The sequence below is a fragment of the Oncorhynchus clarkii genome, chromosome 25, assembly GCF_045791955.1.
Source record: "Oncorhynchus clarkii lewisi isolate Uvic-CL-2024 chromosome 25, UVic_Ocla_1.0, whole genome shotgun sequence".
Classification (NCBI taxonomy): Eukaryota; Metazoa; Chordata; class Actinopteri; order Salmoniformes; family Salmonidae; genus Oncorhynchus; species Oncorhynchus clarkii.
In genome coordinates this window covers 13490095-13502903 of record NC_092171.1, presented here as the reverse complement: position 1 = coordinate 13502903, position 12809 = coordinate 13490095, and the positions used below count along the sequence as shown (strand labels likewise).

The 12809-nt window shown below is 46.0% G+C and overlaps 1 protein-coding gene across 1 annotated transcript in view; it reads right to left on the bottom strand.

Annotated features, from left to right (window-relative positions):
• LOC139383512 (collagen alpha-1(XII) chain-like) overlaps nucleotides 1–12809 on the bottom strand; it is a 71937-nt gene that overhangs the window by 21107 nt on the left and 38021 nt on the right. The window contains exons 25-43 of the mRNA XM_071128077.1: nucleotides 12320–12449; nucleotides 11976–12112; nucleotides 10082–10211; nucleotides 9782–9921; nucleotides 9467–9599; nucleotides 9318–9341; nucleotides 8996–9135; nucleotides 7210–7339; nucleotides 6796–6935; nucleotides 6437–6566; nucleotides 4497–4639; nucleotides 2739–2868; nucleotides 2490–2632; nucleotides 2197–2326; nucleotides 1601–1720; nucleotides 1281–1427; nucleotides 1072–1188; nucleotides 263–415; nucleotides 3–77 (exon numbers count right to left, since the gene is read on the bottom strand). Of these exons, the coding sequence (XP_070984178.1) occupies nucleotides 3–77; nucleotides 263–415; nucleotides 1072–1188; nucleotides 1281–1427; nucleotides 1601–1720; nucleotides 2197–2326; nucleotides 2490–2632; nucleotides 2739–2868; nucleotides 4497–4639; nucleotides 6437–6566; nucleotides 6796–6935; nucleotides 7210–7339; nucleotides 8996–9135; nucleotides 9318–9341; nucleotides 9467–9599; nucleotides 9782–9921; nucleotides 10082–10211; nucleotides 11976–12112; nucleotides 12320–12449 (2392 nt within the window). The remainder of the gene's footprint in view (nucleotides 1–2; nucleotides 78–262; nucleotides 416–1071; nucleotides 1189–1280; nucleotides 1428–1600; nucleotides 1721–2196; nucleotides 2327–2489; nucleotides 2633–2738; nucleotides 2869–4496; nucleotides 4640–6436; nucleotides 6567–6795; nucleotides 6936–7209; nucleotides 7340–8995; nucleotides 9136–9317; nucleotides 9342–9466; nucleotides 9600–9781; nucleotides 9922–10081; nucleotides 10212–11975; nucleotides 12113–12319; nucleotides 12450–12809) is intronic.

Genomic DNA, 12809 nt, shown 5'->3' with positions numbered 1-12809 from the left:
ACCGTCCAAAGCAGGGGGGATGGTGGCAGGTGGAGGCGGGGTGGGGGGCTCAGTTGGGGCCTCTGTGGGCTTGATCACTGTAACAAAGACCAGAACATAAACATAAGCTTGCCATGTTATCCCCCTGCAAAGACACTGAGGTGTTTTCTTACACCCTGAGTGTGGTGGTGGTGGTGAGGGGGGGGGGGGGGGGGGGTATACATGCGTGTGAACACAATGGAAGTGACATGTTACAGGACTGATGGTTAGTGGGGTTTCTTACGCGTCCTCTCCTTGACGCTGACTCCGGGCCCCTCCAGGTTGGGGGTCTGTGTGTACACTGTGGCATTGTAGAGGGCGTCAGGAGTCAGGCCGTCCCAGCAGTAGTGGCTCTCAGACCCAGTAATGGTGGTCTCCTGAGCTCCCTTGTTAGAGGCTGCGGGTAAAGAGGAAAGAGTTACCCACATCGGTAGTGGATCGGGTGATTTATCCCCATACACTCTAAACGTATTCCCTCAGAGGGGTTACAGCCAGTGGTACTGTAGCGCTTGGACTGAGGCACCAGTGGGCTTACACAGTGATTTCTGTTATTCAACAGATACCCTTTCAAATAAACAAGAATTTACTTAATGTGGCAAAGTGCACTGCTTCCATCAATAATGGCTGCCATACTGTAAACAGACTTAAATATTCCAACATTTCTTCACATCTTTTTTCCTCTTACATAACTCTAGCGTCGGAGAGTTAATAAGAAACAGATGGATCAGTGGGAATAAGTCATTTTATCAACTACACCTTTGTGATAGGTTGGTAACTTTGGCTACATGTCTGATCGACAGCAGACATTCTGAAATAAATATAAAACGAGAGCCAATGTATAACAACAATCCATCTGGTGGGAGGAGTAACAGGAGGACGGGCTTGTTGTAATGGCTGGAGCGGAATTATGGAACGGTATCAAACACATAAACATATGGAAACCACATGTTTGACTCTGTTCCATTTATTCCATACCAGCCATTATAATAAACCTGTCCTCCTATAGCTCCTCCCACCAGCCTCGTCTGGCTCCCAGCCAGGAATAGTACTTACAGTCGAAGGGATTCAGTTTGAGTCTATAGGAAGTGGCAGCCCTATGCGGGGTCCATCGCATGCAGAAGGTGTCATAACCAACATTGTAGGTGGTCAGGTCAGTGATGTTCAGGTATACTGTGAAAGACAGGAACAGTCAATCAATCAACTAACCAATCAATCAACCATTTGATCAACCAAAACAATCAAACAACCAATCAATCACTTACGTGTGGTTCCTTGTCCAATGAGAGGTCCGCTAAGGCCAGCGTCATACTGGGCCAACACCTTGAGGTCATAGGTGGTTCCTGGCTGCAGGTTGTGCAGCTGGTAGGTGGTCACATCTCCAACGAAAGTCTCCATGGTCTGATCAGTACCTTCAAACACATACAGGGACACTCCAGGTCAATAACAGCAGGCAAGCAATCACATCTTCAAAAGATCTGTGACTTTCTTCTTTAGCAGGATAGGTATATTAAGCAAGTCAGGTGATTTGTCGTCAGACAATGTTCTTTCACGGTTGAATAGAAAAGAACAGTAGCTATCTGACCTGCAGGTGAGTGGACCAGTTTGTAGCCCACCACTCTGGAGGGGGCGGGGTCCCAGGACACTCTGAAGCGAGTGTACCACTCATCTGACACTCTCAGGTTCTGAGGCCCCAGCATGCCAACTGTGGGGAAGGAAACACAGACATTCAAAACATATTAACAACATATTTAAACGCTTTGAACATGAATATCATAGCCATGCGATCCTACGCTATGTATTTGCTTTGATGTGGTGTGATTTGTTAGGGGAAATGAGACTGGGTATTGGGCAGCTCCCGTATGAGTTATCCCATTGGAGGACAGCCAGTACACGTCTCTGGCATAAACAGGCAGACTGAGCTGAAGCCAAGTCATGCAGTTTCTATTGTTTCTTAGATCTAGGATAATAATCAGTGGCTGAGTTTATAAAACCCCTCTACTGGTAATTCTTTCTCTCCATTAACTTTGTGTGTGTGTGTGTGTGTGTGTGTGTGTGTGTGTGTGTGTGTGTGTGTGTGTGTGTGTGTGTGTGTGTGTGTGTGTGTGTGTGTGAGCGCCGTGTGGGTCTGTTATTCTATCACGTTGCATAGAGGACCAAGCATACAATGTGCTAGCATACCTGTGTGTCCATCTCCATCCAGATCTCCTCCTGGTCCGTCAAGGTAGATGGCCTGCACGTTGATCTTATAGGGAGTGTCTGGATCCAGGTTGGGCAGGATGACAGTATTTCTGTTCCCAGGAACCATAGTCTACAGAACATACAGGCAGGACACTGCATGACTATTAGAAACTACAGGTACTTCAAACAGAGGATAAATAAGGACTTTGGGCCACACGTGCCTTGGGCCACATAAAACTTTGGTGGTGTTTGATGAGAATTTCCTGAGACATATCAGCAATATGGGTGCTTACATGCTCCTCAATGGGGTCTCCAGTGGTGGGGGCATAGGTGATCTTGTACTGCTGCACTGGACCTTCAGCATGTTCCCATGCCACGGTCAGAGAGCTGGTGGTGGCATCATACACACGCATGTTCCTTGGGCCACTGCGGGGAACTGGGACCGGGATAGTAAGGAAGTTAGCACGATATCAAGCGAATAGGTGGACGTGGATAAACCTGTAAAGGCCACAGGATCTTATGTGTGATTTAGTGGGTCTTACGTGTTTTGCCCTTGTCTTCGGCCGGCGGTCCTTCTCCGTCAGTATAGATGGCGACCACTCCCACGTTGTAGGACGTGTCTGGGACCAGCTGCTCTAGCAGGGTGGTGGTGGATGTCCCAGGGACCAGGATCTGAATAGGGACAGAGAGGAGAGAGACAGAGGGGTCAATGATGAAGGACTGGGCCCAATGGGAGGATGAAGCAAACAGCAGGCCTTACAGGGGGATGGATTAAATCAAACTACTACCCTCATACCCACAGAATGAACAGTAATATCAAGGAGATCTGTAGAAGAACAGTTAAGCTAGCCTTCACTGCAACATCCAGATCGGGAAGGAGTACTTCCTGTTTTAAAAATGTGTCAGCTGTATGGGGAAAACAACAAGCATGCCATTATGCTGTTATGACCTGCATGGTCCTAGCAGCTGTGACCCTCCCAGCCTGACAGCTGTTTCATGTGACAACCCTGACAAGCTCGTCCTCACCTCACTCAACAACCTCTTGTGTTGTCACTGCTCAGTGCTCACTGAAAGGGGGAACAAAATGATGCTTTGATGTCAATGATGTAGGACCCATCCAGACAGTCAGGGAAATAACACACTGAGTAACTAACGTAATGTGCTGACAGTTCCTTACAGCCGCCTGGCTCTTATGACCTATCTGACTGACTATCAGTCGTCTGCATGTGTCTGTGTTAGCTCACCCATACTGGATACCAGACACCGCTTGTCTGTGTCTTGCCAACATGATCTCAAAGGGAAACTAGTCTCTTCTCATCTACCTGCCATGTCCTAGTCACCTAGAGTCACATACTATACAAAATATACAGGAGTCCTGTCCACAGCCATCTGGTTTCACTCTCACTTCCGACCCAAAGCACCATTGCATCATGCTCAATGTGTGCTTTTTTTTATCTCTCTGTTTCACATGACTGTTTCTGACGAGCGTCATCAAACCCTTTCTTCGGTCTCTGCTCTGGGTTTAATAGCAACATATTCCTCTCAAGAGGTAAACCCAATATTACAAAGCTGCTTTCCTAATCTGGTTAAAGCATACACCAAATCTCCCAGTGTTTAATTTGATGGTAGGCCGTGACACTGGCCACATGCTGACATGGAAAGCTGGCTCTGGCACTGGAAAAGCCCAGCCCTGAGTCCATCATAATATTCCCCAAGAAACTAAATGTGATGAATTTATTAAAAAAACGAGAGCACCTCTAGCTATCAATAAAATGGAACGGCATCACTCTTCAAAGAACTAATGTTCTTTGACTTTGAATAAAAACAGGGTCTCAGTGTCTCAATGCTTCTCACAGATGTGGCTGTTTGCGCAGTGTCAAGTAACGCTCTATTAGTTGTTTGTGGGGCTTCTCCATACATACTTCATAACTCCAGAGAGGTGGGCACAGCCATGCCAGATAAGGAGGGAAAAAGCCCAGATGGGGTTTCCTGTTTTAATGAACAAACATGAACATCTCGCCTTAAACCAGTACTAGACAGTTAAATAAAACTGCCACCAGAGAGAGAGTCCATGTGGAGCACAGACAGACAGAGCTTTCTTCAACTAACATTAAGTCAGGGGCGAGGTTGATGTTGCTCCGTTCTGTCCCTTCACAAAGAGCTGTAGTGCTGCAAATTAACTGAAGCGTTGGACTCGACCACCCTTGCACACACCCCAAGTCCCTGGACTCTAACATTTGACCTCTGACCTGGGGCGGGGTCAATCAGAGGCCCTGTGGGTCTCCTTGGTGGTGACTCACCGACTCGGAGGGCTTGGTGCCGCTCAGGGGGGCGTAGACAACCCTGTACTGCACGACCTCGCCAGAGGCGGGCTCCCAGCGTACGTTCAGGGTGTTAGTGGTGGGGCCGAAGACTTGGATGTTCCTCACTGGAATACGCTCCACTATAGAGAGAGACACAGAGATGGAGGGACGGATAGAGGGACAGGGGAGAGGGGGAAAATAAGAGAGTTGGGTTGAGAACAGCAGCTGAAAATATAAATTAGAGAGTCTGACTAAAGATTTATTGGTGCCTGAATGAGACACTAGGGAATGTTCGCCTTGAAGCCATCAAAGCTTTCACTGGGCCTGTGTACAATACATACTAGTTGACTCAACCATTAAAACTGCAGCAAAACACAACATAGTTGGCCAGTCTTCAATACCACACAGACTCTGCTCTAAACATACATCAACTTTACACTGTACACCTTCAGTAAACAACACTAAAGTACCTACAGTAGCTAACGGTTGCTCAGAAGAAGAGGAGAGAAGGTCTGAAGCCCCCTGAGAAATGCCTTTAAAACTAAAGCAGATGTTTCCAGTCTTTGTACCACTCAGCAATGTACCCTCATAAAGACAGAGTGGGAAGTATATGGCGAGCCTCTTTACTTAGAGACCAGACAGTATTGGCCAGGGAGAAAGAAGGAAAGGACTTCACCATGAAAGCACATCATTAACAGGTAGCCCATATCGATGGCCTCCGGCAGAGCAATACATCAATCTCTGAAATTGAACGAGATGACCCAAGGCCACGGTAAAATGTATCTGTTAAGTTTGATTAACAACGTTTGTCAGACTGCCTGAAGAGACATAGATTCCACTGAGAATGGAGAATGCAGATGTAGAGTCCCAAACTTCTGATAGAGATCAAAAACTTCAACGCTGTCATTGCTCGGTGTCCCCTGGGGTACGTTCTGATGGGGGGGGGAATAAGGTTTCCAGTAACAGTAATGACATAAATATAACCAGTCTAGAGAAGACTGCTGAGTTGAATGTCGAAAAAAGATGTCATGACAGCCCTCTCCCCCCCGTGGTGCTACCACCACCACAACCAGGCATTACACCCCATAAATGGACCCCGTTACCGTAAGGCTGGAGACACCACTAGTGTTGCCAACGCAGAGGAATTCCTTTGCTGTGCAATCAGACCACTAAGGACTGAGTCATACTGAGGGGAGGCCCAGCCTTATAACTGTGGGAAAGTGAAAACAGCTAATAAACTAAATATAGTGTCTACAGTGAATCCCTCTATCAAGCATTGAAGTGGATATTTCAGCTGTAAACACATGAGAAGCAAACCATGTTAGATATTTTTGGCATTGCCTTCAGATATAAAAGGGGTTTGGCTTATTTTACGAGGAAAATTCAGGTACAATAAGACTGGGACATATTTTGGGCATATCCAAGAGTTTACTGGCATAAGGAATAAGCAAGTCAATACAAGGCCCGGGAGTGTATGCTCTACAGATAAGCCAATACAAGGCCCGGGAGTGTATGCTCTACAGATAAGCCAATACAAGGACCGGGAGTGTACGCTCTACAGATAAGCCAATACAAGGCCCGGGAGTGTATGCTCTACAGATAAGCCAATACAAGGCCCGGGAGTGTATGCTCTACAGATAAGCCAATACAAGGCCCGGGAGTGTATGCTCTACAGATAAGCCAGCTCTCAAAGAACGACGAAACAGACTCCCAACTCGTAATCTGATATTGTAGCCTTAGCATACTGTACAATCTTCTCCTCAGGAAATTCTGAACTAATAATGGTAGAAATACAATCATGTCGTATTGAACACCGGTTCTTGGTTACATTCCAGAGTGACCATGGTATAGCGTGACAATTACCATGAGAAAAGGGTTGTTGAAGCTGTACTACAGAACATTAACCATCCTCACAGTAAACCTGTACGTGGACTCACGTGTCTTGCCGTTCTCAGACATGCGTTTGCCCTCTCCAGGGGGGTAGACAGGGACCACAGTGACGGTGTAGAGGGTGTCAGACATCAGGTTCTTCAGCACAGTGCTGGTGGTAGTACCAGAGACCTGGGCCTGTGAATACACATACCCACACAACAGTCATATTAGCTATACAGAGCTGATCTGATATAAAACGTCTGGTTAAGGAACAGTATTTCTGCATGTGTGTTTGACTGTCTGAGTGAATATCCCAAGTATCAGTGTAGTATTCTTTTAGCAGTAGATCATGGATTTGATAACGGATGTGTGTGCATTCCATAGTGAAATTCAGTAGTGATTGGTTAGAGGTGGCTCAGCCTACCACATCCTCAGCTCCTCCAGCAGCAGGTACATAGTAGATCTTGTACTGGCGGACGTTGCCCTCGGCAGCCTCCCATTGGACGTTCAGGGTGCTGGTGGTGGGGTCAGTGACCTGGAGGTTCCTCACTCCTCCCAGAGGCTCTGGAGAGAGAGAAGGGAGGCCATAGGATTCATACTATGTGGAATGAGAACCCTGAGGTTCTGATGTTCAAATGCACGTGGAGGTACAGACGTGGCATATGGTAGGTGTGAATCTATGTTTTACTAAGACAGTATTTAGGGAACCTTTAACATCTTCATCTAGGCATCAAATGTAACCCTGGTTCCCTGAGGGAGGGAAGGTGCAGCTGAGAGGCCAAAAGGGAACATGATGTAATCGCGAAGGCCTTCGACAGGCCACAGCAAGGTCACTCACTTGTCTTTCCAATGCCAGAGATGTCCTTGCTCTCCCCGCTGCCGTAGATGGCTGCAACGGTGATGGAGTAGGGAGTGTCAGGGGTCAGCTTGGGGAGAAGCACCGTGTTCTTCTTCCCTCCGATCTGCGTCTGTTGGGGGATGAAGACAGATTAAAATTACTGTTCTCACCTGGTCAATGATTGCACTAAGGGCCTAAGGGCTGACTCATTTTTAAATTATTGGATCAAACATGAATGATTATTTTATTCCCTTCAGATTACAAGTGCATCAAATCATTTCTTCAGCGTGGCCTCAGAAGACATGAACAGGAAAAAATATATTTATTTTCTCATTGGATGTGGATGCCTCTGATTCTATCTTCTCTCCCTTGACAGTTTTCTGTCAGTGTCGGCAACTTGATCGAAAGAATTCGGGTTGAGCAATAGGAGACTGTCAACATCTTTGTCCGAGGATGCAGCGAGCATTTTTGCACTTTGTTTTTGTATGAGCCAAGGTAACTCAATTCTCCAGTGGGATGTGTTGTCTTAGAGGTATGAGTGGGAATTTAGTGCATCGTTTTTTTTTTTACCAGGGAGACACTGTATTGAAAGGAACACTTCTGGGTTGCTTCGCCTCACAGAGACGGCTGACTCAGTAAACTCTGTGTGTGTGTGTGTGCGTGAGTGTGGGTTTTCAAGTTATGCTTTGTGTTGCCTGGGGAAAACGCTTATCAGCAGGCAATGGGAAACTGTATGATGGAAGTCATGTTATTTGGCACCAAGACAATTTTCCTTGTACACAAGCATGGAGCGTGTGTCTCCCATTTCCTACACAGACCGGTTGTCACAAATGAAACAAAGCGAGGCCTCCTGAGCTCTCCATACTTGTTGAAAAGCTGTCAGTGAACCAGAAACACTTGGCTAAGCTTGGCTCATTAGCTTCCAGCTTTTCAACAATGCCTCAACGTTTAGCGCGTGACATCATCGCAGAGACCGGTGGACAGATGGCCGCTGGACAGAACTAGGTTTCCCCTCCTCTAATTAAAAAATGGAAAACATTCCATCTCGCATTGCAATGGAAACTCTGAATGGACAAAAAACTCACATTACGCTAGCTACCCTTGAACTCCAACATGGCAGACCCATTACAGACAAGTCTGATAAGAGAGAGAAAACATCTCAAACGGCCTCCATCCATTTGCTGTATCTCTCTCTCTTTGTGTGCCTTTACATCAAACTCTAAGCGCCTAAACATCTGGCATGATGAAAAAAGCCTGTCTGACTAAACTACTATCCAGTTCTAGAGTGGAGCAGCAGCAAGGCCAGACAGCATTGTGTAACCCTGTAACAGTCTGAGGTCAACGACCCCTGGTACCACACTCCCGTCCTGTTACATAAACACACACACACACACACACACAGAGAAACACACACACACAACCCGGCTGAGCCCAGGCATTCCATCTCCACCTCTCCCTCTTTCCTCACTGATAACACTCACTCCCCTGAGGCTCTGGTCAATGTCCCTGACCCACATGTGCTCCTACAATGTACCCTGTCATCTTGATGTTTTACTGGGGGGTATTTCAGTGGGAGACTCTCATAGGTTTATATGATCTGTCTATCACACGAACAAGGTGATTGTGTGTCGTGCTACAAGGCCTCCATGGACGTGATCCTCAAAGAGTTCCTTTTCCTTTCATCATCCAGAGGATGGTTAGAATTAAACAATTAGCACCATGAAAGGCTTGGGACTTGGGACTGTGATGCTTAAGCTGAGCCATGTGGCTACTGGCTGGTTCTTACCGACTGGGTCTTGCCTCCGGCAGTTGGGACGTATGTGATCTTGTAGTTCTGGACACGACCAGGGGCGTGGTCCCACTTGACGTTCAGAGTGGTGGTGGTGGCATTGAACACCTGCAGGTTCTGGGGAGGGCCTGTGGGGGCTGGGAACAAACACAACAACATAAACAACCACTTAAACACACATCCAACCAAAACAGATCATCTTCACATTTTACCTTCTGGATTGTGAAATTTGCTGAACAAAATGGAATGTATTTGATTCAAATGCATGCTCTCTCGGAGTGCTGTATGGTTTTTCCTTGATTGCAACAAACAAACTTACCAGGCGTGATGATGACCTTGGACACTGGAGAGAGAAACAGAAATATAATGAGCTCTTATTAGTAAATCTCATCGGGCATTGATGGGAATCTACAACTATGTATCTTGATTGATGTGTTGCGGTGGCATTAGATTAGATGATGGACTTACATGTTCTCTGGCTGCCAAGCAGGTCTTCACTCTCAGACTCGTCAGGGTAGATGGCGGTGACGGACACGTCATACAGAGTGTCTGGCTCTAGGTTCTCCAACACATTACTGGTCTCATCACTGTTCAGGATGGCCTGGGAGACACAACACAATGGACCTTAAGGAGCTAGAACACCAGTAAGACTTTAAACTACCCAAAGCCATCAATTGCTTTGCTTGTAAGGGTTTGTTGACATTTTTGGCCAAATGTTTTGCCTCATTCGACAGGTTTTGTTGTATATTAAAAGATGAGAATCAGTAATACTAGTGCTCTTACATATTGGAAGTTGGTTTCTCCCTTCTTGGTCCAGCCGATACGGTAGAGGGCCACATCAGGGGCCCCATAGTCCCAGTGAGCTCTGAAGCTGGTCTGGGTCACCTCAGAGAAACGCAGGTTCTTGGGAGCAGGAACAACATCTAGACAGAATAAAGGGAAAATGATATTGGTGAGATTGCCATACCATCAATAATGTTCTTCCTGGTCAGGCCTTACCAACTATATATTAGTGGGTAGGACTTCCATGGAGTGTAAACCCAGTGTGTTAACCCAGTACTAAGCTGTGTAACTGTACTGTACCTGTGATGGCTGTGTTGAGCATGGGGTTGCCAGCTCCCTCGTCGTAGATGGGTGTAACAGCAAGGTCATACTCAGTCTGAGAGATGAGGTTGTCCAGGTATTTGGCAGTCACGCCTCCGCCCACTTCAAGCTGCAGACCAAGAAATCATCCTCGTTAAAATCAAGCTTCTTTGTGTGACAGATATTAGGTTTTAAAGCGTGCTTGTATCTACAGCTGAATGACAACTTTTTTTTTTTTGTAAATGAAGGGTTAGGGTTAGTAATAATGAGTAATAATGTCATCATCAAGGCCACGTTGAAAGGCTTCCAAAGTCTCATTCTGGTCTCGATGATGAGTTCCAAAGAATCTGTGAGAGAACTCTGGGCGACCTTGTAAACATCCGGCGAGACAGTCTGTAAACTTCACTTCCTTCACAGGAAATGTTTAAATCCTCAGCACATCCAGAGGTGGAGAGGGATAAACAATGAACAAAACAAATATTCTGTCAAAGTAGAAGCAGTAGTATGTTTTTGTTTCTTCAAAATGCACCATTAACTTCTCCATTGCTTTTCATGCCTCTGGAATCCAGTGGTGTAAAGTACTTAAATAAAAATACATTAAAGTACAACTTTTTGGGGGCATCTGTACTTTACTTTAGTATTTATATTTTGACATCTTTTACTTCACTGCATTGGTAAAGAAAATTATGTACTTTTTAATCTATACATTTTCCCTGACACCCAAAAGTACTCATTACATTTTGAATGCTTAGCAGGATAGAAAATGGTCCAATTCGCACACGTATCAAGAGAACTTCCCTGGTCATCCCTACTGCCTCTGCTCTGATGGACTCACTAAACACAAATGCTTTGTTTTTAAATGATGTCTGAGTGTTGGAGTGTGACCCTGGCTATCTGTAAATAAATAAAAAATATAAAAAATAATTGTGCAGTCTGGTTTGCTTAATATAAGGAATTTTAAATTATTTATAGTTTTACTTTTGATACTTAAGTATATTTAAAACCAAATAATTTTAGACTTTAACTCAAGTAGTATTTTACTGGGTGACTTTCACTTTTACTTGAGTCATTTTCTATTAAGATGACAATTGAGAATTGAGTACTTTTTCCACCACTGCTGGAATCTCATGACCACACCATTCCTAATGTTCCTTAATCCGGAATCCCTGTCTTTCTTTTGGCTTATTGTTTTTGCATTCAGAGTTGTTTGGGGAGAAACTTCTTTGCGAGGGGCTCTGGATCATAAAGCCACAGCAAATGTTCTTTCTTGGATGCAGAAGAAGAGCCCTTCCTGTTTTCTCAGTGTCAGGAAGAGTGCTGGAGCTGCTAATCCAGGCCTGCGTCATCATCCATCAGCTAGCCCAGACCGCTGCCACTTTCTGGGCATGAGGTTAGCCACCGCTCCCCTCCACCACCGCCACGGCATCCCAATCAGACGCGTAGATGTGCTTTTCATCTCTTAAGTCCAATGGAGGGACATGTGATTTGCGTACCGCCATGTGATTTATATCCCAGGATGCGGGGCAGGGACCTGCTCTCCCCATCTCCTGCCGACAGTGGTGTGATCATTCCACCAGGTACCTGGTCCAAAAGCAAAGCCCCAGAGGTCCCCTGCATACCCCTCTCACCAGCTGCCTTTCACATTATGCTGTCTAATGTCATACCTCAAATTATCTGTAAAAAGTATCTAGCTCTCTATCCAGGATCACTATCATGGCTTATTATGGCATAAACAGAGAACGGACTAAGCACAGGAGCTGGATTCTGCTGTCACCAGTAGGTGGGCTAGCTAGGCCTATACCTCAGTCCCAGGGGGAGTATCTATCTAGGGTGCTGAGTATTGCTTTCACTACCGTCTGTATCCAACAGACGTATTGTGACCATTGAGTCTCACCTCTTTGGCTTCTCCCTCGTCAGGCTTGTAGGTGATGATGTATTTGAGGACGGCTCCGGGTGCTGCGTCCCAGTTCATCTTCAGGGCGCTGTGGGTAACGTCTCTGACCCTCAGCTCTCCAGCAGGGGGCATGGGCACTATGGAGGGGACAGAGGGACAGAAAGATGAGGATTACTAAATTCATATTTTATTCCTTTAATCACTTCAGTTCCATAAACTTGGGAGTGAGGAGCCCTGGTTTACTCTGTAAGAGTAAGGACCTGTCGTCCTTTACCGTCCATGAAGCACAGATAGTAAAACATGAACATTAATGTGAATGTAGAGGAATTCTTCACTGCACGTACGTGTGACTCCTTGCTTGGTGAGGGGGTCGCTGGCTGACTCTCCATGTAGGGCGAAGATGGACAGAGTGTAAGCTGTGTTGGGGATCAGCTGCATCAGCTGGACATCAGTCGTGTCCTCTCCAACTCTTATCTGCAGGGGAGGACCATAACGGAACAAACCTTAGGAACAAACCTTTACAAGGCTTACTGTCATTCAGACAGGCAGTTTAGATGAACAGATTACAAATCTTTGGTGGTGTCCAGTGTGCTGAAACGATCTAAGTGTTGCCAATACTACAGACGATCTTACCCTCTGGATTTGACACCTCCGGGACTAATATCCTGTCACAGTAAGCAAATAAATCCTTGCATCCCTCTGAGTCTCAATAATTGTGTGTTTTGTTGACTCGGTGTCCGTAAAACGAGAGTTAAAACACGGCTCACTTTGTAACTGACATCTGCATGCTGTCAGGAGAAATTGGCAGGGGACCGGTGTATTTGGTCATTGGCA